General features: G+C 37.0%; 1 protein-coding gene across 2 annotated transcripts in view; it reads left to right on the top strand.

Moving 5' to 3' along the window:
• DNAJC15 (DnaJ heat shock protein family (Hsp40) member C15) overlaps positions 1-21,491 on the top strand; it is an 83,998-nt gene extending 62,507 nt beyond the window's left edge. Inside the window, exon 6 of one of the 2 annotated variants that reach the window (XM_033234078.1) lies at positions 21,236-21,491. In XM_033234078.1, the coding sequence (XP_033089969.1) occupies positions 21,236-21,306 (71 nt within the window). In that variant the 3' untranslated portion in view covers positions 21,307-21,491. The remainder of the gene's footprint in view (positions 1-21,235) is intronic. The other variant, XM_033234087.1, reaches the window with a different exon arrangement.
• The last annotated feature ends 2,164 nt before the right edge of the window (positions 21,492-23,655 follow it).

The following is a 23,655-nucleotide window of genomic DNA, read 5'->3' as shown; positions in this document are numbered from 1 at the left end:
CTTATTTCTAAAGTCATTTTTATTTGCATTATTTAATAACCTTTTATGCCTGTTCAATTAATGCAGAGGCTGTACCCTATGTTTCTGTTCAGATCAGATTTTTAACATGAGAAAAATGCCTTTTTTTTTTTTTTGGATTGTTGTACCCTCTTAAGAATATATTGACAACTGTGGACCTTTTTTCCACATAACTGCTCATTCACCCAAAATTTAAAAACATTTGGAGTTCAGAAAGTTCATGCACTTCCTAAAACCCATCCATATAGTCACAGTTAGGAACTCCTGCTCTAGCAGAAGTGTAGTGTGATAGGAATGTTGGAACTTCTGTCTTTGATGGAGTTGGGAGATGATAGCTCATAAACCTGAAAATTATCTTTTGAGAAGGAAGATTGTTTTGTTTTCAATGGGAAGGCAACAGATTTTCAAAAATGCCTCATTGCCTTTGGGAAGAGAAATCCAAGAGTATTTGGGGAAGTATGAGAATGGGCAGCTCTTAATTGTGTTTCTTCTTCTTAGAATCCTTCAACATATTTACTTGGGCCAGGTCACCACTGGGTATTATAGGTAGTTGGAAATACTTAAATCTCATTTCTAGTGCTTCTGAATTCATGAATATGTTTCCCCACCCCACCCCCAAGTAACTTTTTGGTTGGTTTTGCTACCACCTGATAGGACAAGTTTGGAATTTCACATGTGTGACCAACTGTAATTTGTTACACATTTCATTATCAGCTGTGCAAAGAAAGTGACACTAGAAAATTAGGTGTGGGAAATGGCTGAAAATAAATCTTTGTAATTAGTTTTAAATAAGCATTCAGATGTATTTTGGTGAAAAGGAAATTTTTCTTTTTCAATGTAGTGAGATAAAAAATTAACATAGTAAAAACATCTCAGGTCTTTGATCTAATGCTTTCAAGGCTAATATCTTTTAGATTACTGCTTTTCTTAAATTGATGAAGAAAGAGATTGGTGGTTATGAAATGAGTGGTTTTACAGTAATGCATAGTGAATGTAGAAGGGGAGAGGACAGATTGCTCAGAGATTTTTTACAGGCTGTCTAATGCAGTCTTAATCAATATGTATTTTGCCTATTCTTGCCAGGCCAGTTTGTGCAAGTTAAAAACAGAAATCAGAAGTAAACATTTAGAAAGCTTTATAACATTGCCATGATACCCAAATGTGTGATACTTTCACACTGTGTAAAAGTATTGGTCCACTAAAGATTGGAAATGTTTAAAACATTTAAAAAGTACTCCTTTGCTGTAGCTTGAGAGGTGCTGATCTAATCAATGCTGCCTCCTAAATCTGGACTTTCTGCTCTGTCCCGGGGAAAATGTCCTATTGGCTCTCCTTCAAGACTTTTAGTGATTAAGAACTTCCTATTCACAAGGCAGCTTGCTCTACTGGTGAACAGCTCTAACTACTAGAAAGTTCTTTCTTGTATTTAGATGAAATCTGTCTGCCTGCAGTGGGGAGATTCTCAACCTTTTCCCACTCATACGCCTTTCAATAAACACACAGTATTCTCACACTTCCTTATTAGAGTGTTTAAGTCCAAATTAAATTAAATATTGGGATTAAAAACAAGTCAAAGTAATTATGCTGTTGAATGGATTTTCTCTAATTACTTTCATTGTAAAAGAAGCTAATTTTTATTTGAAGTCCTGGTAATAATATATTGTAATTTCTTACAGTACATTACATTTAAAAATGGGTTCTAAATATTTAGAAAAAGAAAGGTGATCACCAAGAGTCAACATGGATTCACTAAGAAAAGGTGATGCCTAATTAACTTCTTTTTTTTTTTTTTTGGATAGATTTAGTAGACTATTTGTTTTGGAGGGTTCATCTTTTCCCTTCATTTCAACATTTTAGATTTAAACCTTTGTGTTAACTAATTTTTTTGGTAAAGAGACAATTTGGTTTTAATCATGCATTGATTTTCCTTGATAAATGCTGAGATCCTTAAAAGTAAAGAACATAGCTTATTCTTTATAACTTACTGCTGACACATCATAAACTCTAAATTCATAATTTTTTTTGGTGAGTAAATGAATAAACAAATAGATAAAAACAAGGCAAACAATTGGTAGGTAAAACAGAATTGGGAGTGATAACTTATATATTAAATAATTTCTTAGATTAGATTGACAGGAAACAACCTAACACTAATCTTCCATTTATTCAAAAATTATTTATTTAGCACCTACTATGTGGCAGGCATTGTGCTAAATCTTAAGACAACTTCGACAAGACAATTAGATCTCTGTCCCCATGGCAGCATGCATTCTAATGAAGAAGCAGACAAAAAAATAAGTAAACCTATTTCAAGTTGTAGCAAGGCAATAAAAAGTATGAGCTAAGATATAAAATGTAGGAGAGGGGCAACTTTACATAGGATGACTGGGAAAACCTGTGTGAGGAGACAGGATGAGAAAGAGCTAGCTGTGTGAAAAGTGGTAAAGAAAGTAAAGGGGCTTAACGTGCAAAGCCTCTGAGGGAGGAAAGAATTTAGTGTGCTGAAAGACCTGAAGGAAAATTAGTGTGATAGGAATATAATAGGCAAGAGGAAAGATAGCATGAGGTAAAGTGGTAACCAGATTTTAAAAACTAGATACGTATTATGATAATGAAATACTGTAAGTTCTATATAAGATCTCAACTTTGTTCTAAATGCAAAGGGAATTACTGTCAGCTTTTAAGCACTAGAGTGATACAATTCAGTATACCTTTTAAGAGGTCATTTTTCTTTCATCCTCAAACTCCACTTTTTTTTATTTTTAAGTATACTTTTTATTGAACTATAATATATGGGCAGAAAAGTGCACAAATCATAACTATATTCCTTTTTCACTTTGCCAACCTTTGCTCTGATGGTGTAAAAATATTGGTGAGTAAAACTGGTGGTGTCTTAACATTAGTCAAGGCGGTGGCATCAATCTGTCCATATATATGTATATGGGGAAAATGAATCATGTGATGCCATATGCAAAACGAATTCTTTTTTTTTTTTTTGAGACGGAGTCTCGCTCTGTTGCCCAGGCTGGAGTGCAGTGGCCGGATCTCAGCTCACTGCAAGCTCCACCTCCTGGGTTTACGCCATTCTCCTGCCTCAGCCTCCCAAGTAGCTGGGACCACAAGCCCCCGCCACCTCGCCCGGCTAGTTTTTTTTTGTATTTTTTAGTAGAGACGGGGATCCTGGCCTCGATCTCCTGACCTCGTGATCCACCCGTCTCGGCCTCCCAAAGTGCTGGGATTACAGGTTTGAGCCACCGCGCCCGGGCTACAAAACCAATTCTTAATGGATTATAACCTGTTAAAAGAAAAACTTCGGACAAATTTAGCAGAGTTTATTTGAGCAAGGAATGAGTCATGAATTGGGCTGCACTCAGAACCAGAAGAGGTTCAGAGGACCCCCTTAACAGCATGAGCAGCAAGCTTTTATAGGCCAGATACAAAAGCAAAGCAGAGAAATCACCTGATTGGCTTCAGCTAGGCATCTGCCTTATTTGGCATGGGCATGGTATGGTGAAGCATTTACCTTGTTTGAGCATGGTGTGATGAGTTGACTGCTTGTGATCTGCGGAAACTGTTTGTTATACTTCTAAGTTGGGTTTCCGTTTGTGTAAGCACTAAGTTAGGTTGTAGTTCATTATGTGGGAACTAAGTACAGAGACACAGAGACAGCCCCAGGCTAATTACATCCTGCTTATTTAATTTAACAAACCTAAATATGAAAGGTAAAAGAAACTTCCATATTAAAAAAAACATAGACTTAGGCAAAGATTTCCTATACAGGGCATAAATTAAAGGGGAAAATTTTGCCTCTGTTTATGAAAAAAATTAACTGTTTATTTTGCCTTTTTTTGAAAGTTGATAAATATTGTTATCAAGAAACTCTGGCCTCTTAAAAGAAATTGGGCAGCATTCTTTACTTTCTGAATATTTGTGTAAGATTAGTCTTAACTTCTTCTTTTTTTTTTTTTTTTTGATATGGAGTCTTGCTCTGTTGCCCAGGCTGGAGTGCAGTGGCACAATCTTGGCTCATTGCAAGCTCCGCCTTCTGGGTTCTCACCATTCTCCTGCCACAGCTTCCTGAGTAGCTGGGACTCTAGGCGCCTGCCACCATGCCTGGCTAATGTTTTTGTATTTTTAGTAGAGACAGGGTTTCACTGTGTGAGCCAGGATGGTCTCGATCTCCTGACCTCCTGATCTACCCGCCTTGGCCTCCCATTAATCTTATTTCTAAGTATTTGTAAGAGTTCACAAATGAAGCCATCTGGGCTTGGAGACTTCTTTGTGGGAAGGTTTAAAATTACTGATTCAATTTATTTATTTTATTTTTATTTCTTCATTTTTTTGAGATGGAATCTTCCTCTGTTGCTCAGGCTGGAGTGCAGTGGCACGATCTCTGCTCACTGCAACCTTCACCTCCTGAGTTCAGGTGATTGTCCTGCCTCAGCCTCCCAAGTAGCTAGGACTACAGGTGTGTGCCACCACACCCGGCTAGTTTTTGTAGATTTAGTTGAGATGGCATTTCACCGTGTTGGCCAGGCTGGTCATGAGCTCCTGACCTCAAGTGTTCCGCCTGCCTTGGCCTCTCAAAGTGCTGGGATCATAGGCGTGAGCCACTGCACCCGGCCATTTCAATTTATTTAAAAGATACACATTTCTTTCACATCTTTCATTTCTCCTTAATATCGTTTTTATTAGGTTTTTTCCTTAGGAATTTGTTCATTTCACCTAAAATTTCAGGTCTATTGTTACAAGTCGGTTCATAATATCTTCTTATTACCTTGGTAATGTTTGTAATTGCAGAGTTAAGCCACATTTTTATTCCCAATATTAGTAATTTATTTATATCATCTCTTATTTTATTGATCTCTATTTATAAAATAAATTTTTGCATCATTGTTATTTCATTCCTTCCACTATCTTTGGGTTTAATTTGCTGTTCTTTTTCTAATTTTTTGAAATGAATATTCAGATCACTGGTTTCAGCTGTCATTCAGTTCAAAATACTATAATTTTCCTTATGATTTTTTTCTTTGACCTGTGTGTTATTTGGCATGCATTCCCTCATTTTTGAACAATAGAGGATTTTGTAGTTATCTCTATAGTACTGATTTCTAGCTTAATTCCATTTGGGAAGAGAACATACTCTGATTTCAGTGATCTAGCATATGGTCAATTTTGGGAAAAATTTATGATCACTTGAACAGAATGTATATTCTGCAGTTACTCGATGCAGTGTTCTAGATATGTGAGTAAAGTTCGTTGACTGTATTGTTCAGATCTTCTTCATTCTTACTATTTCTTGTCTGTCTACTCCATTATCTGTTAAGATAGGGGTAAAACTTCCTACAGTGATTGTGGATTTGTCTGTTTCTTCATTTAGGGGGCAAATGATTTAGGATTGTTATATATTACATATGGATTTCTCCCTTGTTTTAAATATCTCTTTGTTTATAGTAGTGCTTTTTGCCATAACGCCTACCTTATTGAAAATATGTATAGCTGTACCAACTTTTCTTTGGTTAGTGTTTACGTGGTATATCTTTTTTCCATCTTTTTATTTTCAGCCTTTTTGTGTCTCTCTTGTTGGTTTGTCTCTTCCAAGCAGCATGCAGTTGTTTTCTTTGAGTGTGATAATTTTAGACTTTTAATGTAACTAGTCCTTTTACATTTAATGTAGTTACTGGTATTTGAATATATACATATACACATGTACATATATATGTTGGCCGTGTGTGTGTATATGTGTGTGTGTGTGTTTGTGTGTGTGTGTGTGTGTATATATATACATACATATATATAAAAAACATGTTACTTTTGGTTTTCTATTTGACTCACCTATATTCCTTTTTCTGTTCCTTGACTTTTAGTTGGCTCAGTTTTTTAAAAATTTTGTAATTTTTTCTTTAATAACTTGATAGATACATTTTTTAAAAAGACAATTTATTTTGGGAGGCCCGGGCAAGAGGATTGCTTGGGCTGTGGAATTCAAGACCAGCCCGGGCAACATAGCAAGACCCTTTCTCTAGTAAAATTTTTAAAAAATTTTCTGGACATCGTGGCACATGCCAGTTGTCCCAGCTGCTTGTGAAGCTGAGGTGGGAGGATTGCTTAAGCCTGGGAGATGGAGGCTACAGTGAGCTATGATCATGCTACTGTACTCCAACCTAGGTGACAGAGTGAAACTCTGTCTCAGAGAAAACAAAACAAAACAATTTCTTTAGTGACTATCCAAAGAATACAGCATACTGGCTGGCGAGGTGGCTCACGCCTGTAATCCTGGCACTTTGGGAGGCCGAGGTGGGCAGATCCTGAGGTCAGGAGATGGAGACCATCCTGGCTAACACGGTGAAACCCTGTCTCTACCAAAAAAAAACAAACAAAATCAGCCGGGCGTGGTGGCAGGTGCCTGTAGTCCCAGCTACTCGGGAGGCTGAGGCAGGAGAATGACATGAACCCGGGAGGTGGAGCTTGCAGTGAGCCGAGATCACGCCACTGCACTCCAGCCTGGGTGACAGGCGACGGAGCGAGACTCCATCTCAAAAAACAAAACAAAACAAAACAGAAAAAACTACAGCATACTTTCTTGACTTACTACAGTCTGAAATAAAATATTACTTTGGCCACTCCTCAAGTAACACTGGGACTATTAGTTTTTTCCAGTTCATTGTTCTTTCTTCTACACTGTCTTAACTATTAAGCTCTTAATGTCATTTCTAAAATTTTTATGAAATCCAATCCTCCGTGAAATTCTCTATAATTTTATGTATCTTTTCCATCTTTCCTCTATTTTCTTAAATATATTACTCATAGTTATTTGGATTTCAGGCCTTCTGTTTGTATGCAAAGTAAATTTTTTAAATGCCATACATTTTGTATGAAAGCAACAGTTTTCAAACTTTTTTGTCTCATACCAAAAAAGACTTTATATGAATTCTGTGAGTATTTACAATAATAGAAATTAACACTGAGTAATTGTTTTCTTTTTCTTTGTTTTCATTGAGACAAGGTCTTGTTCCATTGCCCAGGCTGGAGTGCAGTGGTGTGATCACAGCTCACTTCAGCCTTGGCTTCTCAGACTCAAGCAATCGTCTCACCCCAGCCTCTCAAGTACTTGGGACAATAGGCGTGTGCCAACATACCCAGCTAATTTTTTATTTTTATCTTTGTAGAGATGGAATCTCACTATGTTGCCCAGGTCCCGAACTCATGAACTCAAGCAGTCCTCCCACCTTGGCCTCTCAAAGTGCTGGGATTACAGGCATGAGCCACTGTGTTGGCCTAAAACTGAGAAAGTTTGAATATATTTACCTATTAATTCATTTAAAAATATTAAACTTGTTATATTAATATAGATAACATAATCTTTATAAAAATTTGGCTTTTCTACAATAAAATTTGTGAAGACTAATGAGTAAAGTGACATTGTTTTACCTTTTTGCACCTCTCTTTTAATGTCTGGCTTAACAGAAGGTATTAACAGAAAATACCCTGATACTTATATCAACCTCTACATCTATTCTCTTGTGATACATTGTTTTGTTTAAATGTATGAAGAAAATACGACTTCACACAAATGAGTAGTTGGGAAAGGAAATAGTATTTTATTCGTCTTTTTAGATAATTGCAGATATTCTTCATTGCTACTGAACCAGAACTCAACAAGTGTTAGTTTCTTAAAGATTCGTTGCATTGTGGAACCTGAAACCATGCCAATGAACTTTCAAAGTCTATTATATTAAAATCCGTTGGTCTATCTTTTACTTTGAATTTTCTTTTTTCCCATCTGTGATTTTGTAACATCATTCATTGGCCATTTGGGGAATACTGCTTCACTGAGAGTTACAAATCATCCCAGTGTTGATGTATTTCCTTTTCTCAGTATTTCTAAAGATGTGGTCCCCACACTGTCAGCAGCTTCCCCGGGCACTTGTTAGACATGCAAACTCGTGGGTTCCACCCTAGACCTACTTAATCAGAAAACCTGTGGTTGGGGCCTAGCATTTTGTGGTTTACGAAGCCCTCCAGTGGATTCTAATGTACACTAATGTTTGAGAACCACTGCTCTACGGGTCCCAACTGGGTTTGTGGGGTGTTCAGTGGGGTTCCTATGCCTGGAAGGTTCTGATCTCTAATCACAGTCTCCTTAACATTTTGAAACTTCCAAAAACTTTACTATGCTTTTCAGAAGCTTCTTGCTTTTTTCAGAAACTTTCTACTTTGCTTCTACCCTGTACAAGTTCAGAATTTGGTATGTACTTAGAGGGAAAAATCAGCTGTGTATCAGGTTCTATTTTCAAGCTTGCCTTTGTCAGTTGAGTTCTAAATCTTTGAGTCTGCAGTTTTTGTCTTAGCAGCTTGTGATACCTTGCCTGCCCCAGCAGCAGCCTTCTTGTGTCCTTTGCCCATAATTTTAATTTCTTGCCTTACACCAAGCATCGTCAAATAATCTAAGGGAAAAAGCAATTTCAGAATACTTTTTCTGAAACTCCCCTGGAATCTTTGGACCCTCAAGTCATGGTTTTCTTAGAAGTTTCTCTATAACACTAGTTCAAGAGGTGGGGTTTTTTAGTAGTGGTTTCATTTTTGCTGTGAATTTTGTCTGGCTTTTTTTTTAGTTGCTTTCAATGTGAGCATCTAACGTACTACTCCATCATAACCAAAAACAAAAGTAAAGAAAGTTACTTTTCAGACAGTATGACAAATGAATTGACTAGCCGGTCATCTAGGAGGCTGGTAGGGTAATCTGAGTGAGAAATAATGATGACCTAGTTTAGGATGGAGACAAGAAAGTGAATTTGAGATATGTTTTAGAAACAGAAGCAATAGTTACTGCCACTTGATTTGACACAGGACATTTAGTATTTCCCCTTGATTTCTGAGTCAAAAAATTAGATAGATGGTGGAGCTATTTACTGAAATGGGGGATGATCTAGAGTGGACAAGTGGATTGTAAACAGGTTTAGGAGAAAAAAAAATATTGTCTTGATGTTAAATGAATTAGTCAGTAGATTGTCCAAGTGGGAATGGAGAATAGGAATTGAATAAATGACTCTAGAGTTCAGAGAAGCAGACTGGACTTAAGAATCATCAATTTAAGATGGTGTTGAAACCAACTTTAAGAGGTCATGAAAAGTGAAAGTAAGGATAGAAATAGGAGGGAAAAAACCCGAACATCCAGGTCTAAGGAACCAAACACGTATAGATCAAGTTAGAAAACGGGAAATCATCAAAGGAGACAGAAGGAAAAAAATGTAAGGAGAAAATGATACCATAGAAGCTAAGACAGGAATATATTTAAGGAAACCAAGTGATAAACTGGGCTGAATGCTGCTGTGAGAACCATTAAAATAAGGATAGAGAGGAGGGTCCAGAGTATTTTTTCCACATTGGAAGACTTTGATGACCTTAAACAGTTTTAACTGCTGCTGGGCTAAGGAGTGAAAAGATACGGAAGTTGAGTTAGCTTATATACACAGCTATTTTGAGAAGTTTTGTGAGGAAGAGAAGTGGAATGGTAACTGCAAGAGAGGGACGAGTCATTAAGGGAAAAATTTATGTTTTTTGTTTTCTTTCGCTTTTTACTTTTGTTTTTTAATTATAAAAGCTTGTTGAATAGTTTTTAGCAGGTTTGTATGTCAGTGGTAATGATCAACTAGAGAAGGTGATGATTTAGAAGAGATTAAATGTTGGGGGGAATAAATGTAATGTTTTAAGTCTCAAAAGTCAATTGTATAATTATGGGACAGAGATTTGACAGAGTTTCACATGGAAAAGAGCCATAGGACATGTATTTGATCTCAAGGCCTATAAGATTCAATAGCATAAAAGCTGCTAAATTTTAATGTGGTCCTAAGCTGCATAAAGAACACATAGTATCTTTATTAAAGACCAAATATTACTGCAGTCCTCTGTGTTTATTTGTTATGCATTGATTCAATTAACATTTATCCAGCTGTACTGAGCTAGGCATTTAGATCTTATCTAGAATTTTGTGTCTGTTTCTGGATTCCAGATTTTTTAAGGATACTGACAAATCACATATTCAGAGAAAATTGAATAGGATCATGAAGTGTCTGGAAACAATGTCATATGAGCAATTATTCATTCAACAAAATGTATTGAGTACTTAATATAAGCCAGATAATGCACTAGATACTGAAGAAGATAACCAAAGACCTTGCTGTTAGGAATCTTATTTCCACTGTGAGAGGGAATAGTAGATAGGTAATTGGTAGTTTTAAAATGGCCGCAGAGTCTTCATAGCTCCTCTATCAAGAGGTGGTCTGATTTTTCACCCTTTGTGTTCAGGTTGGCCTTTGTCATTTGCTTTGACCAATAGAATATAGCAAAAAATGACATTGTGTGATTTCTGAGCCTGGGCCTCACGAAGCATTGCAGCTTCAGCTCTTACCTTCTTAGATCCTTGAGACCACCAAGTGAAGAAGACGAAGCTGTCCCCCTGAAGGATGAAAGGCCAAGTAGAGAGAGGCCTAGCTATCCCAGCTTAGGCCCTAATGAGGCCGTCCTGGACCACCCAGCTCAGAAGAACCACCCTGCCAATCCACAGAAAAGTGAGAAATAAAAAGAACATTGTTGCTTTTAGCCACTAAGTTTTGGGGTGGTTTGTTATGCAGAAAAGGCTGATATAAAAAATGCCCATGATGTCATGGATCATAAGCACTTTGAAGAAAAAGCAGAGCATGAGTTAGAGAATGGCAGCTGGAGGGGAGGCGGATGCTGATTTACTTATAGCCTTCTTAGAAATTCTGTCTAAGGAGATAATATTTGAGCAGAGACCTAAGGCAGTAAGTCATGCGAAATGAAGAAAGAGTATTTCAGGCTGAAGAAACACCAAGTGCATAGGTCCTGAAATGAGAGCATATGGTTTGTTTCTGGAATTATAAGCAGATCAGCTGGAGCATTAGCAAGCAAAGGGGAGAGTGGTAGGAAATACAATTGGAGAGGAAGCCCAAGGCTAAATGATGGAGTGGCTTGCAAGCCATACTACAAACTGCAGGTTTTATTTTTAGGTATTATGGGAATGCTATTACCTGTTTTGCAATATTAGGAACACTATTTTGGCAGCTATGAAGCAAACAGGGAGTCAACAGTGGAAGCAAGGAGGTCACTAGAGAAAATTGTAGTAATCCAAGAGAATGATACTGTTTTGGATGAGGGTTGTTGTAGTAGAGGAGGTCAGGGAAAAAAAAAAGCGGGGGGGGGGGGGGTCCTAGGCCAGGCACGGTGGCTCATGCCTGTAGTCCCAGCACTTTGGGAGGCCAAGGTGGGCAGATCACCTGAGGTTGGGAGTTCGAGACCAGCCTGACCAACATGGAGAAACCCTATCTCTACTAAAAATACAAAATTAGCTGGGTGTGGTGGTGCATGCCTGTAATCCCAGCTACTTGGGAAGCTAATCCCAGCTACTTGGGAGGCTGAGGCAGGAGTATCACTTTAACCTGGGAGGCGGAGGTTGCGGTGAACCAAGATCTAGCCTTTGCACTCCAGCCTGGGCTACAAGAGCGAGACTGTTTCAAAAAAAAAAGGTCTAATTCCGGATATATTTTGAAGGAATACCCAACAAAGCTTATGAATCAGGGGTAAGACAAAATGAAGAAAGATGACTCCTAGGCTTTTGGCCAAAGCAATGGTTAAAGAAAAAGAAAATTTGCTGAGAAACTTAGAGGGGATCTTTGCAATATCAAATACCTAAAATGTGGCATGTGTATGTGAAGTCCCTCTTCTATGCCTCTATGAGAACAGAGTTATGTTCACTGAGAAGAAACTCTAAGCAGTGAAAATGTGACCCCTATAAGGAAGACTTTTCTTGTAGCTGGAACGCAAGACATCAGTCAGCTAGTAATTATTGAGGCTTCTGGAAGTCGGTAGAACAGGGTCCTCTTCTAGACGCTGGAGCTACAGCAATGGAAAAAGTGATGTGCAGATAGAGGCAGCAAAGGTAATTTGATTGAAAACTACTAGAGAGCAACTTATTAGTGATGTCATAGAAGGAATTCATTTATTGGGTAAGAGGTAGAACCCTTCCAACTCTGGTTTTCTGTGATTCTCTAATGATCTGATAAACCGAATCAGACTCAAATATTTTTCTTCAGATCCCCTCGTCTCTGCATCATTTTTTTTAATGCTATATTGAGATATAATTCACATACCATACAATTCAGTTAATCCATTTAAGGTATACAGTTCAGTAGTTCTGGTATATTCTTAGACATGTGCAAACATCACACTTAATTTTGGAACATTTTCATCACCTCAGGAAGAAACCCCTTTAGCCATTGATCTGTCTGCCTGTCCTTGTCCTTGTACCACACTGTCTTGATTAGTGTTGCTTTGTAGTAAGTGTTAATATTGTGAAGTATGAGTCCTTCTACTTTATTCTTATTTTGTAGAATTGTTTTGGCTATTCTTGATCCTTCTGTAATAATTCCATATGAATTTTAGAACCAGCTTGTCAATTTCTACAGGGAAATCAGCTGAGATTTTTGATAAGGATTGCATTAAATCTGTAAAGTGGGGAATTTTGCCATTTTAACAGTGTTAAGTCTTCTGATCCACAGAGACAGGATGTTTTTCTATTTATTTAGATCTTCCTTAATTTCTTTCAACAATGTTTTATAGTTTACAAGTCTTTGAGTTTTGTACTTCTTTTGTTAAATGTATTCCTGTTTTATTCTTTTTAATGCTATTGTGAATGGAATTATTTTTATAATTTTATTTTCAGATTGTTTATTATAAATGTATAGAAATACAGTTGAGTTGTAATTGATCTTTTATCCCATAACCTTGCTGAACTTGTTTATTAGGTCTAATAGTTATTAGTGGATTCTTTAGGATTTTCAGTATACAAGATCATGTCATCTAGGAATAGTGATAGTCTTACTTCCTGCTTTCCAGTCTGGATGTCTTTTTCTTTTTTAACCTCATTTTCACCACCATTACAATGTTGACTAGGATCATTAAGAACAGACATCCTTGTCTTGCTTCTGGTCTTAGGGAAAAGCATCCAGTCTTTTCTCCATTCAATCCGTGGGTTTTTTGTAGATGCTTTTTATCTACAAACATACTAACACTTAGACAGCTTCTCTGTATTCCTAGTTTGCTGGGTGCTTTTTTCATGAAAGGGTGTCGAATTTTGTCAAATGCTTTTTCTCCGTGTATTGAGATCATTATGTGAATTTTATTTTCTTTTGATGAGATTGGTTATGTTTATTTTTTGGTGCTTAAACCAAACTTGCATCCCTGTGTTAAATCCCACAGGGATGCAAGGTTTATAATTCCTGCATCCCTTGGTTGGTCATGGTTTATAGTTCTTTTTATATGTTGCTGGGTTTGGTTTGCTAGTATTGTGTTTTAGTATCTTTGCATCCATACTTATAACATATATTGATCAGTAGCTTTCTTGTGATATCTTTATCTGGTTTTGGTATGATGGTAATATAGGCTTTATAAAATAAATTAGGAAATGTTCTCTCTTCTATAAGCCATCGGGGGCCGGGCTTTTCTTTGTGGGTAGTTTTTTGTTTACTGATTCAGTCTCTTGTCACAGGAATATTCAAGTTGTCTCTTCTTGGAGTCAGTATCAGTAGTTTGTACCTTTTAGGAGCTTGTCCATTTTCTCTAAATTATCTAATTTTTTGACATACAGTAGTTTCTCTTCTTTTTCCATTGTCTTAGGTTGAATATTAAGTTATTGATTTGAAGTTTTTTTTTTTTTTTTTTTTTGAAACAGGGTCTCACTGTCACGCAGACTAGAGTGACACAGTCATAGCTCACTGCAGCCTCCACCCCTTGGGCTTAAGTGATCCTTCTACCTTAGCCTCCTGATTAGCTGAGACTACAGGCACATGCCACCTTTCTCAGATAATTTTTGTATTTTTTGTAGAGATAGGGTTTTGCCCTGTTGCCATGCTGGTCTTAAATTCCTGAGATCTGCGCCTCCCCCCACCACCCCCCCCAAAGTGCTGGGATTACAAGTGTGACCCACTGTGCCCAGCCATCTTCTTTTTTTAACATGGACATTTATAGCTATAAATTTCTCTGCACCGCTATCACTGTGTCCCATAAGCTATGGGTGGTGGTACTCACATTTAAGATCATTCTATTATGGTCGGAGAATATAATGTATTATTTATGTCCTTTTCAACTTATGAAGGTTTGTTTTATGGCCTAGTATGTGCTCTGTCCTGGAGAATATCCTCTGTGCATTTGGGAAGAATTGCGTATTCTGTTGTTGGGTAGTGTTCTATAAGTATCTGTTAGGTCTTGTTAGTTATAAGTCTTCTGTTTCCTTGTTGATCTTTTGTGTGGTTGTTCTGTTATTGAAAGTGGGGTATTAGCTGGAATTATAAAATATTTATTCATTTCTTAGTTTCTGTTTTTGTTTTGGTTGGTTTTTGCTTCATATATTTTGGTGCTCTATTGTTAGGTACACATATGTTTACAGTTGTTCCGTCTTCCAGATTGATTGGCCCATTTTTCATTATGGAATGTCCCTTTTTGTCTCTGATAACATTTTTAGTTTCCAAGTTTACTTTGTCTCGTTAACTACTCTAGCTTTTCAGTGATTGCTGCTGTCAGGATGTGTCTTTTTCCATCCTTTTACTTTCAGTATTTTTGTCTTCAAATCTAAGTGTGTCTCCTGTAGAGAACATATAGTTGGGTCATGCTTGTTTGCTTTTCTTCTATTTTTAATAGAGACAGTGTCTTGCTATATTGCACAGGCTAGCCTCAAACTCCTGAACTCAAGTGATCCTCCTGCCTCGGCCTCCCAAAGTGTGCTGGGTTTATAGGCATTGAGCCACTGCACCTGGCTGGATCATGTTGTCATTTAATCCAGTCTGACAGCCTTTGCCTTTTGACTAGATTGTTTAATCCATTCTCATTTAGTGTTATTATTTATTATTTATTTTTATTTCAATAGTTTTGGGGGAACAAGTGGTGTTTGGTTGCATGGAAAAGCTTTTTTATGGTGATTTCTCAGATCTTGGTGTGCTCATCACCCAAGCAGTGTACACTGTACCCAGTGTGTAGTCTTTCATCCCTCATCTCCTTTTTCTCTCTTCCCCCCAAGTCTCCAAAGTCCATTATATCATTCTTATGCCCTTGTGTCCTTATAGCTTAGCTTCCACTTAGAGTGAGAATATACACGGATTGGTTTTCCATTCCGGAGTTGCTTCGCATAGAATGATGGTCTCCAATTCCATCCAGTTTGCTGCAAATGCCATTATTTTATTTCTTTTTATGGCTCAATAGTATTCCATTACATATATGTACCATATTTTCTTTATCCTCATGTTGGTTGATGGGCATTTAGGCTGGTTCCATATTTTTACAATTGTGAATTGTGCTGCTATAAGCATGTGTGTGCAATTTTTCATAGTGGTTTTACTAGTTTATACTCCCACCAACAGTGTAACAGTGTTCCCTTTTCACCACATCCATGCCAACATTTATAATTTTTTGATTTTTTAAATTATGGCCATTCTTGGAGGAGTCAGATGGTATGGCGTTGTGGTTTTGATTTGCATTTCCCTGATAAATAGTGATATTGAGCTTTTTTCTATATGTGTGTTGGCCATTTGTGTATCTTTTTTTGAGAATTGTCTTTTCGTGTCCTTAGCACACTTTTTGATGGGATTATTTATTTTTTTCTTGCTGATTGGTTTGAGTTTCTTGTAGATTCTGGATATTAACCCTTTGTCAGATACACAGTTTGTGAAGATTTTCTCCTACTCTTTGTGGGTTGTCTGTTTATTCTGCTGATTATTTCTTTTGCTGTGCAGAAGCTTGACTGAAAGCTTTTATTATGAATGTGTGTTGAATTTTCTGAACCTATTGGCATGATCATATATTTATTTTGGCTGGGCACGGTGACTCATGCCTATAATCCCAGCACTTTGGGAGGCCAGGGCGGGCAGATCACCTGAGATTGGAGGTTCAAGACCAGCCTGACCAACATGGAGAAACCTCATCTCTACCAAAAATACAAAATTAGCCGGGCATGGTGGTGCATGCCTATAATCCCAGCTACTTGGAAGGCTGAGGCAGGAGAATCCCTTGAACCCGGGAGGCAGAGGCTGCAGTGAGCCAAAATCTAGCCGTTGCACTGCAGCCTGGGCAACAAGAGAGAAACTCTGTGTCAAAAAAATAAATAAATAAATATATTTATTTTTTATTCTGTTAATGTGGTAAATTACATCAATTAATTTTTGGATATGTAAGCCAGTCTTGCATTCCTGATATAAACCTAACTTGGTCATCATATCTAGTCTGATTTGATAAGTGAATATTTTGTTTGTTTTGCACCTGTGCTCATGAGAGATCTGGATCTGTGATTTCCCTGTGACATTTTCATTAGGGTTTGTTATCAAAGATATGCTAACCTCATAAAGAGAGTTGCAAGTGTTTTCTCTTCTGTTTTTCAGAAAAATTCAACAAAATCATGGCCAGGATTATTATTTTTTGGGAAGATTTTTAATTACATGTTTAGCTTCTTAAATATTCTTTTGATTTTCCATTTCTTCTTATATTAGTTTTGAAAGGTTTTCTTTTTCTTGGAATTTATCTTTTACATTTTTACATGCTCTGACATGAAGTTGGTTATTTTTTTAGAGAACTGATCTTTCGCTGTGTTGATTCTCTCTCAAATGCTAATTTCTATTGTGCTACCTTCCTTGATGCGTGAGTTATTTAGGAGTGTATTGATTAATATTCAAACGTTGGGATCTTCTAGATGTGTTTGTTATTGATTTCTTTTTTTTTTTTTTTTTTTTGAGACGGAGTCTCGCTCTGTCACCCAAGCTGGAGTGCACTGGCCAGATCTCAGCTCACTGCAAGCTCCGCCTCCCGGGTTCACGCCATTCTCCTGCCTCAGCCTCCCGAGTAGCTGGGACTACAGGCGCCCGCCACCTCGCCCGGCTAGTTTTTGGTATTTTTTAGTAGAGACGGGGTTTCACCATGTTAGCCAGGATGGTCTCGATCTCCTGACCTTGTGATCCGCCCGCCTCAGCCTCCCAAAGTGCTGGGATTACAGGCTTGAGCCACCGTGCCCGGCCTGTTACTGATTTCTAGTTTAGTTATCCTATGGTCAGTTAACAGACTCTGTTTCAGTGTTTCTCAAACTCTGTTGGAGGACTTTTTTTTTTTTTTTCTCTCAATCTCTGGTGGACTGACAACTTTTGTAAAATAATGAAAATGAAATGAGAAAATTGAGGAAAAAAGTATGTATATAAGATCCAGGTTTTACAGGGGTACACTATTATTTCAAACAGCTATATTTTCTGAACATTTAATCTCAATTTCCAAACCTATGGTCTAATAGCAGTTGTAAATCAACATTCATCCATGGAAGACACTTTACATAGCACCATTTATTGTTATTTTAATCTTTGAAGTTTGTTGAGACTTACTTTATACCCTAGCACATGGTCAGTTACAGTAAATGTTCCATGTGCAGTTTAAAAGAAGATACATTCTACACTTGTAGGGCTGAATGTTTTATGTGTGTCAGTTAAATCAAGTTTGTTGATGTTATTTAACTTCAGTGTTCTTACTCTTTCATTTTGTCTACTTGTTTTATGCATTGTTGAGAAGAGGGATCACTCACTAAGATTGTGGATTTGTGTGTTTTTCCTTTTGGTTTTCTTCTTTTTTTCTTTGTGTATTTTGAGGGCTATCTTATTAGGTATATTCAAATTTACAATTGCCTTCTCTTACCAGTAGACTGACCCTTGTAACACTGTGAAATTGCCCGTTTTAGTTTTGCATTTTACCTTAAAATGTACTTTATCTTATAATTAGTATAACAATGTCAGCTTTATTTTTGATAGTGTATATGTTTTTCTATTTCTTAAAATATAGTCTCTTAATATATAGTCTGCTGGATTTTTATTAATCAACTTTATTGAGATATAATTTATATAGAATAAAATGCACCCATTTAAATGCATAATTTGATGAGTTCTGGCAAATATATATGTGCATGTAACCACTAACAGTCAAGACATACACCATCTCCATAAGCTCCAAAGGTTCCTTTTTGCCCCTTCCCATTGCCAATCCCTCCCCACAGCCTGGGCAGTCCACAGCCTGGGCAGTCACCATTCTTTTTTCTGCCATAGACTATAGATTAGACATATCTTTTATTTTGTTTTATTTTATTTTATTTTTTTGAGACAGAGTCTTGCTGTCATCAAGGCTGGAGTGCAGTGGCACGATCTCGGCTCACTGCAACATCAGCCAGTGCCTTGCGGGTTCATGCCATTCTCCTGCCTCAGCCTCCTGAGCAGCTGGGCCTACAGGTGCCCGCCACCACACCCGGCTAATTTTTTTTATTTTTAGTAGAGACGGGGTTTCCCTAAAATTTTTTATATTTTTGTATTTTTAATAGAGATGTGTTAGCCAGGATGCTCTCGATCTCCTGACCTCGTGATCCGCCCGCCTCGGCCTCCCAAAGTGCCGGGGTTACAGGTCTGAGCCACTGTGCTCGGCCTTAGACATGTTTCATATATATGGAATAGTATTATATACTCTTATGTGTCTGGCTTCTTTGAAGGAAAAAAGCAGTGCAGAATGTTGGACTCATCATAGTACATTTCCCTTATCTCCAGGATGTTGGCCCTCAAGACCTGACTGACTTGGTAGCCCTCCAGTGCTTTTATACTGATGTGTTTATATTTTATTTAGCTCTTCTAGTTGGGTGTCAGTAGGAGAGCTGGTCTTAAACATGGTGGTTCACAGTAGCCAGAAGCAGAAGACCTCTGGCAATATTTAGTGGTAGAAGCACAAAGGCACAGAAAGACCAAGGGTGAAGGTGAGTGCTCTCATTAAATGGAACTCGCTGAATTCCCCCAGAAAACTGAGAGGGGTGGAAGAGTGTTATTTTCTTGATTCTTTTTCTTTTCTTTTTTGGAGATAGGGCCTCACTCTGTCGCTCAGGCTGGAGTGCAGTGGTGCGATCAAGGCTCACTGCAGCCTCAGGCTACAGGTGGGCACCACGACACCCAACTAATTTTTTAATTTTTTGTAGAGACAGAATCTTATTATGTTGCCCAGGCTGGTCTCAGACTCCTGGGCTCAAGCAATCCTCTCACTTCAGCCTCCCAAAGTATTGCGATTACAGGCGTGAGCCACTGTGTACAGCCAAGAGTATTTTGTTTTCATTAAATTTAGGGTATGCATCCTATCCTGTGTTATCAGTCAGGATTCACTGCCAGCAACTAGGTATTTTAACCAGGAGAACATTTAGCACAGGTTACATGTTGTTCGAAGATCTGAAGGAGCAAGTTCTACCCTTGACCTACAAGAATCATTCCTAAACAGTTACAGAGCTACTGTGTCAGGGAAGCTGCCGTCTCACAGGCTGCCACTAGAACTGTGGGAGAAGCACAGTTGCTGCCACCACTGTAACCACACTCTTGCTTACTGGTAGTGATAATGATAAAGAGGTTCAGCAAGAAAGGCTTTCCCTCATTTCAGCCTTCCAAGTCTTACAAGAATGGCTCTAATTAATGGAACCTAATGTGAATCAAACACTGCTTGAAGAGACTATAGGAATTGTAGTTTTGGACTGAAGAACTTTTCCAACTATTTAGAGGTAGAATGAGAGTCACAAGAACCAGTCCAAAATGTATAAGACTTTCTATCATCTATGACTTTGATTTTTTTCAAACTGCTGAGTGAGCATATTACAGCCTATGATTTAAATATCCAGAATGCATATCAATCAAATGTTATGTTTGTTTAATTAATATTTTAATATTTGCTGAGGATATTCAAGACATTGAGGACATCACCCTGATAACTCTAAGAATTTAAACAGCTTACCACATTGACATTACCTAATTCCTGATTGCTAGATCGTCTTCAAATATAATCAACAGATTTCATAACCAAGTGCTTTAAACTTTTATCAGCTTTCTTTGTAACTCTTATAGCACATTCAAGGACATACTGTGACATTCAAGGACATACTGTGATATATTCCAGAAGTGTTTATAGCAATTCAGATCTTGATATGAAAATGTCAGTAGTATCCTCAAGGGCAAAGAGCTAAATATAGCTTTCTCCAGCATTACCCTTTCTGCCACAACGCCATGTTTGTTGATGTATTTTCTTTGCTTTCGTTTCCGTTATAAGTTGGGTGGTATGATATCAATAAAAGGCCGGAAAAAAGTCAGGACAATGTACACCAATACTAGCTAGATGCTTTTTGGTTTGTTGTAAGCTACTGAGACCTTATGATGTTTTCAGCAGCTATAGATGGTTTGCACTTAAGGGGAGAATACAAAATAAAAAACACAAAGAGACTGGTGAGCTGTAATATGATTGTTAGTCTGAGTGTTAAACAATGACAGTATTCAGGACTAGAAGTTAGAAGGCGTATGATGTTTAGCTTTCATGTGACAGTTTGGGGCTAGTATTTTTGTATGTCAAATAGGTTCTGTTTGTGATTTACAATGATTCTACATTTGAAATTCACCTCAATTTTCCACTTGCTGTTTACATTAGAAAGAATTCACTGCAAATAACTCTAAAAAGAAACTGAGTCGGTTTTATTTTGGGGCACTGTAAATCCAAAACTACACTCTGTCAATATTCTAATAGAATAATTTCAGAGAACAAAAATTTCTTTTGACGTTATTTTTATCTCTCATTTATTAATATTAAATAATTTATCTCAAGTAGGTTTTTAGCACTGGGTAGTACATAGTTGCCTTTTTAAACATGCATTTTATTTTTGTGACATCATAAGACTTGATTAATACTTTAAAAAGACCCATTGAATTGATTTATGTTCTTCAAAAAGATACCCCTTTTCACAGATGAATGTGTCTTTAAAAAAAAAAAAAAAACAGTCATGGAAAAGACTGTTACTTTATTTACCTAACCATCCACTTAATTTTAGAAAATTCTCTGGTCAAATACTGGAAAGGTGAATGTCTGACCCATGAAGTATTTGAGTATTTTTCAGGTTATTCCTGATCATAACTTTCTTTCATCATTTTTCTCAGAGGTTTTTTTTTAATTGTTGGATAGTTGTAGGACTTCACTAATCAAGTTTAATTTATACTGTTTTGATTTCTAGTTAGCTTATAAAATAATTTGTCAGGATTAATGTGTGAGACAATATCAGAGAAGAGTATTTTTAGTATCAATGATGAAGTATATTTTAATTCATTTTTCTTTGTTGTCTCAGGGGGATCTCCTTACGTAGCAGCCAAAATAAATGAAGCAAAAGACTTGCTAGAAGCTGGCACCAAACGTTGATTGATGCTTAAGGACCACGCTGAAGGAAAAAAAAAAGGGGGACTTCAAAAAAAAAAAAAAAAAAAGCCCTGCAAAATATTCTAAAACATGGTCTTCTTAATTTTCTGTATGGATTGACCACAATCTTATCTTCCACCATTAAGCTGTATAACAATAAAATAATAATAGTCTTGCTTTTTATTATCTTTTAAAGGATCTCCTTAAAATTCTATAACTGACCTTTTTTCTTATTTTCTTTGTTACATTCATACATTTTTAAGATTTTTGTTATGTTCTAAATCCTCCCCCCACACACACACGTGTGCAAAAAGTATGATTATCAAGAATGCAATTGGGATTTGTGAACAATGAGTAGAAGTTTTCTTATTGCTTATATTTGTACCCTAATTGTCTCTTTTTTTCAGGGAGTTTGGGACTCTGCCTATATAAGATGTTTTAAATGTCTTGAGAGCAAGTACTGGCTGATACCCCTTGGAGATATGATCTGAAATGTAATGGAATTTATTAAATGGTATTTTGTAAAGTAAGGTTTAAGAACCCCGCTCCCTCTGAGACCCTATAGCTAAAGCATGAGGACTTGGAGAGCTACTAAAATGATTCACGTTTACAAAATGAGCCCTGTGAGGAAAGGTTGAGAGAAGTCTGAGGAATTTGTATTTAATTATATTCTCCCAGTACTGTGTATTTATTCATTACTCAGTCTACAAATATTTATTGACCCCTTTGATGTGCAAGGCACTATCGTGGGTCCCCTGAGAGTTGCAAGTATGAAGCAATCATGGATCATGACCCAAAGGAACTTACATGTAGAGGAAGGATAAATCACACACATAGTGAATGCTGTTAGATACAGGTGATATATTTTAAAAGTTCAAAGGAAGAAAATAATATGTTAAACAGTGCATGAGAGGAGGAATAAGTGGCATAGAGCTGGGCTTTAAAAAAGAAAAATAATCAGAGTTGCCATATGATTGGTGAGATGAGTCAGTGTTATTTCTTCTTAGATGAGTGTTATTCTGAGATGAGAATTAGCAAAATAGATATATCAATTGGAGTGATTAGAGTGCAGGGTTTCTAGAAAGCAAAGTTTGGACAGAGTGGTCATCAAAGGCCAGCTCTGTGACTTACACTGCATTAAATTAATTTCTTAAAACATAGTCCCTGATCATTATCACTTTACTATTCCAAAGGTGAAAGAACAGATTCAGATACAGAGTGCCAGCATTGTTTCCCAGTAGTCCTTTACAAATCTTGGGTTCATTTCAGGTAAACCGAACTACTGCATTTTCTGTATCTTAAAATACTTTTTAGATATCCTAGATGCATCTTTCAACTTGTAACATTCTGTAGTTTAGGAGTTCTCAACCTTGGCATTATTGACATGTTAGGCCAAATAATTCTTTTTTTGTGGGAGGTCTCGTGCGTTTTAGATGATTAGCAATAATCCCTGACCTGTTATCTACTAAAGACTAGTCTTATCAGTTGTGACAACAAAAATGGTTCCAGATATTGCCAAATGCCCTTTAGAGGACAATAATCGCCCCCAGTTGAGAACCATTTCTGTAAAACTTTAATTACTATTTTTTCTTTTGGTTTATAAAATAATCCTGAATTAAATTGATGGAACCTTAAAGTGGATAAAATATGGTTCTTTAAAGTCCCTGTACATGTCCTACTAATTTTCTCATGCTTTAGTGTTTTTCATTTTTCTCCTGTTATCCTTGTACCTAAGAATGCCATCCCAATCCCCAGATCCCCACCTGCCCAAAGGCTAGGCATAGTTGAAGGCCAAGCTAAAATGTATCCCTCTTTTTCTGGTGCATCCAGCAAAAGTAATATCATGAATTATGAGCTCTCTGCGAACAGGGATCATATCTGTCTTGTTTACTGTTGCAGTGAATAAGTACAGTTGCAGATACTCAGGTGTAATTCTCTCAATGGCAGTATACTTATAAAACTGAATTTTCACCGCTACACACCCCTCCCCCCAAACTCCTTATTATCTGTAAAAAGCTTGTTTGGTTACCTGTCTTCAGTAAAGATTGTGCTTGCATATTTGCTCTCATTGCATATTCTGCTTAATTAAGTTCTGTTGATATTGCAGTTTGTATGTATTCTTATATCTTAGATGCAATCTGAGGGACTAGGAAGGCCTTTTAAAAATAATTCAGATTGCAGAGAAAGTGTAAGTCATGGAGAGTTAATTAAAAGGGAACATAGAATGCTATTTAGATTTTAGTTGATGGTGCCAATCTTCAGCGTAAAGTCAAAAGTGGAGAGAAGATTAGTAAGGAAAAAATGCTGGGCTTGGGATACGTTGTTTAGTCTTCAAAGCACTTTACTTTTTGT

The sequence above is a fragment of the Trachypithecus francoisi genome, unplaced genomic scaffold, assembly GCF_009764315.1.
Source record: "Trachypithecus francoisi isolate TF-2019V2 unplaced genomic scaffold, Tfra_2.0 Contig01461, whole genome shotgun sequence".
NCBI classification, from domain to species: Eukaryota; Metazoa; Chordata; class Mammalia; order Primates; family Cercopithecidae; genus Trachypithecus; species Trachypithecus francoisi.
Note: the sequence above shows the minus strand (reverse complement) of the source record. Positions and strands in the feature narration are given on the sequence as shown.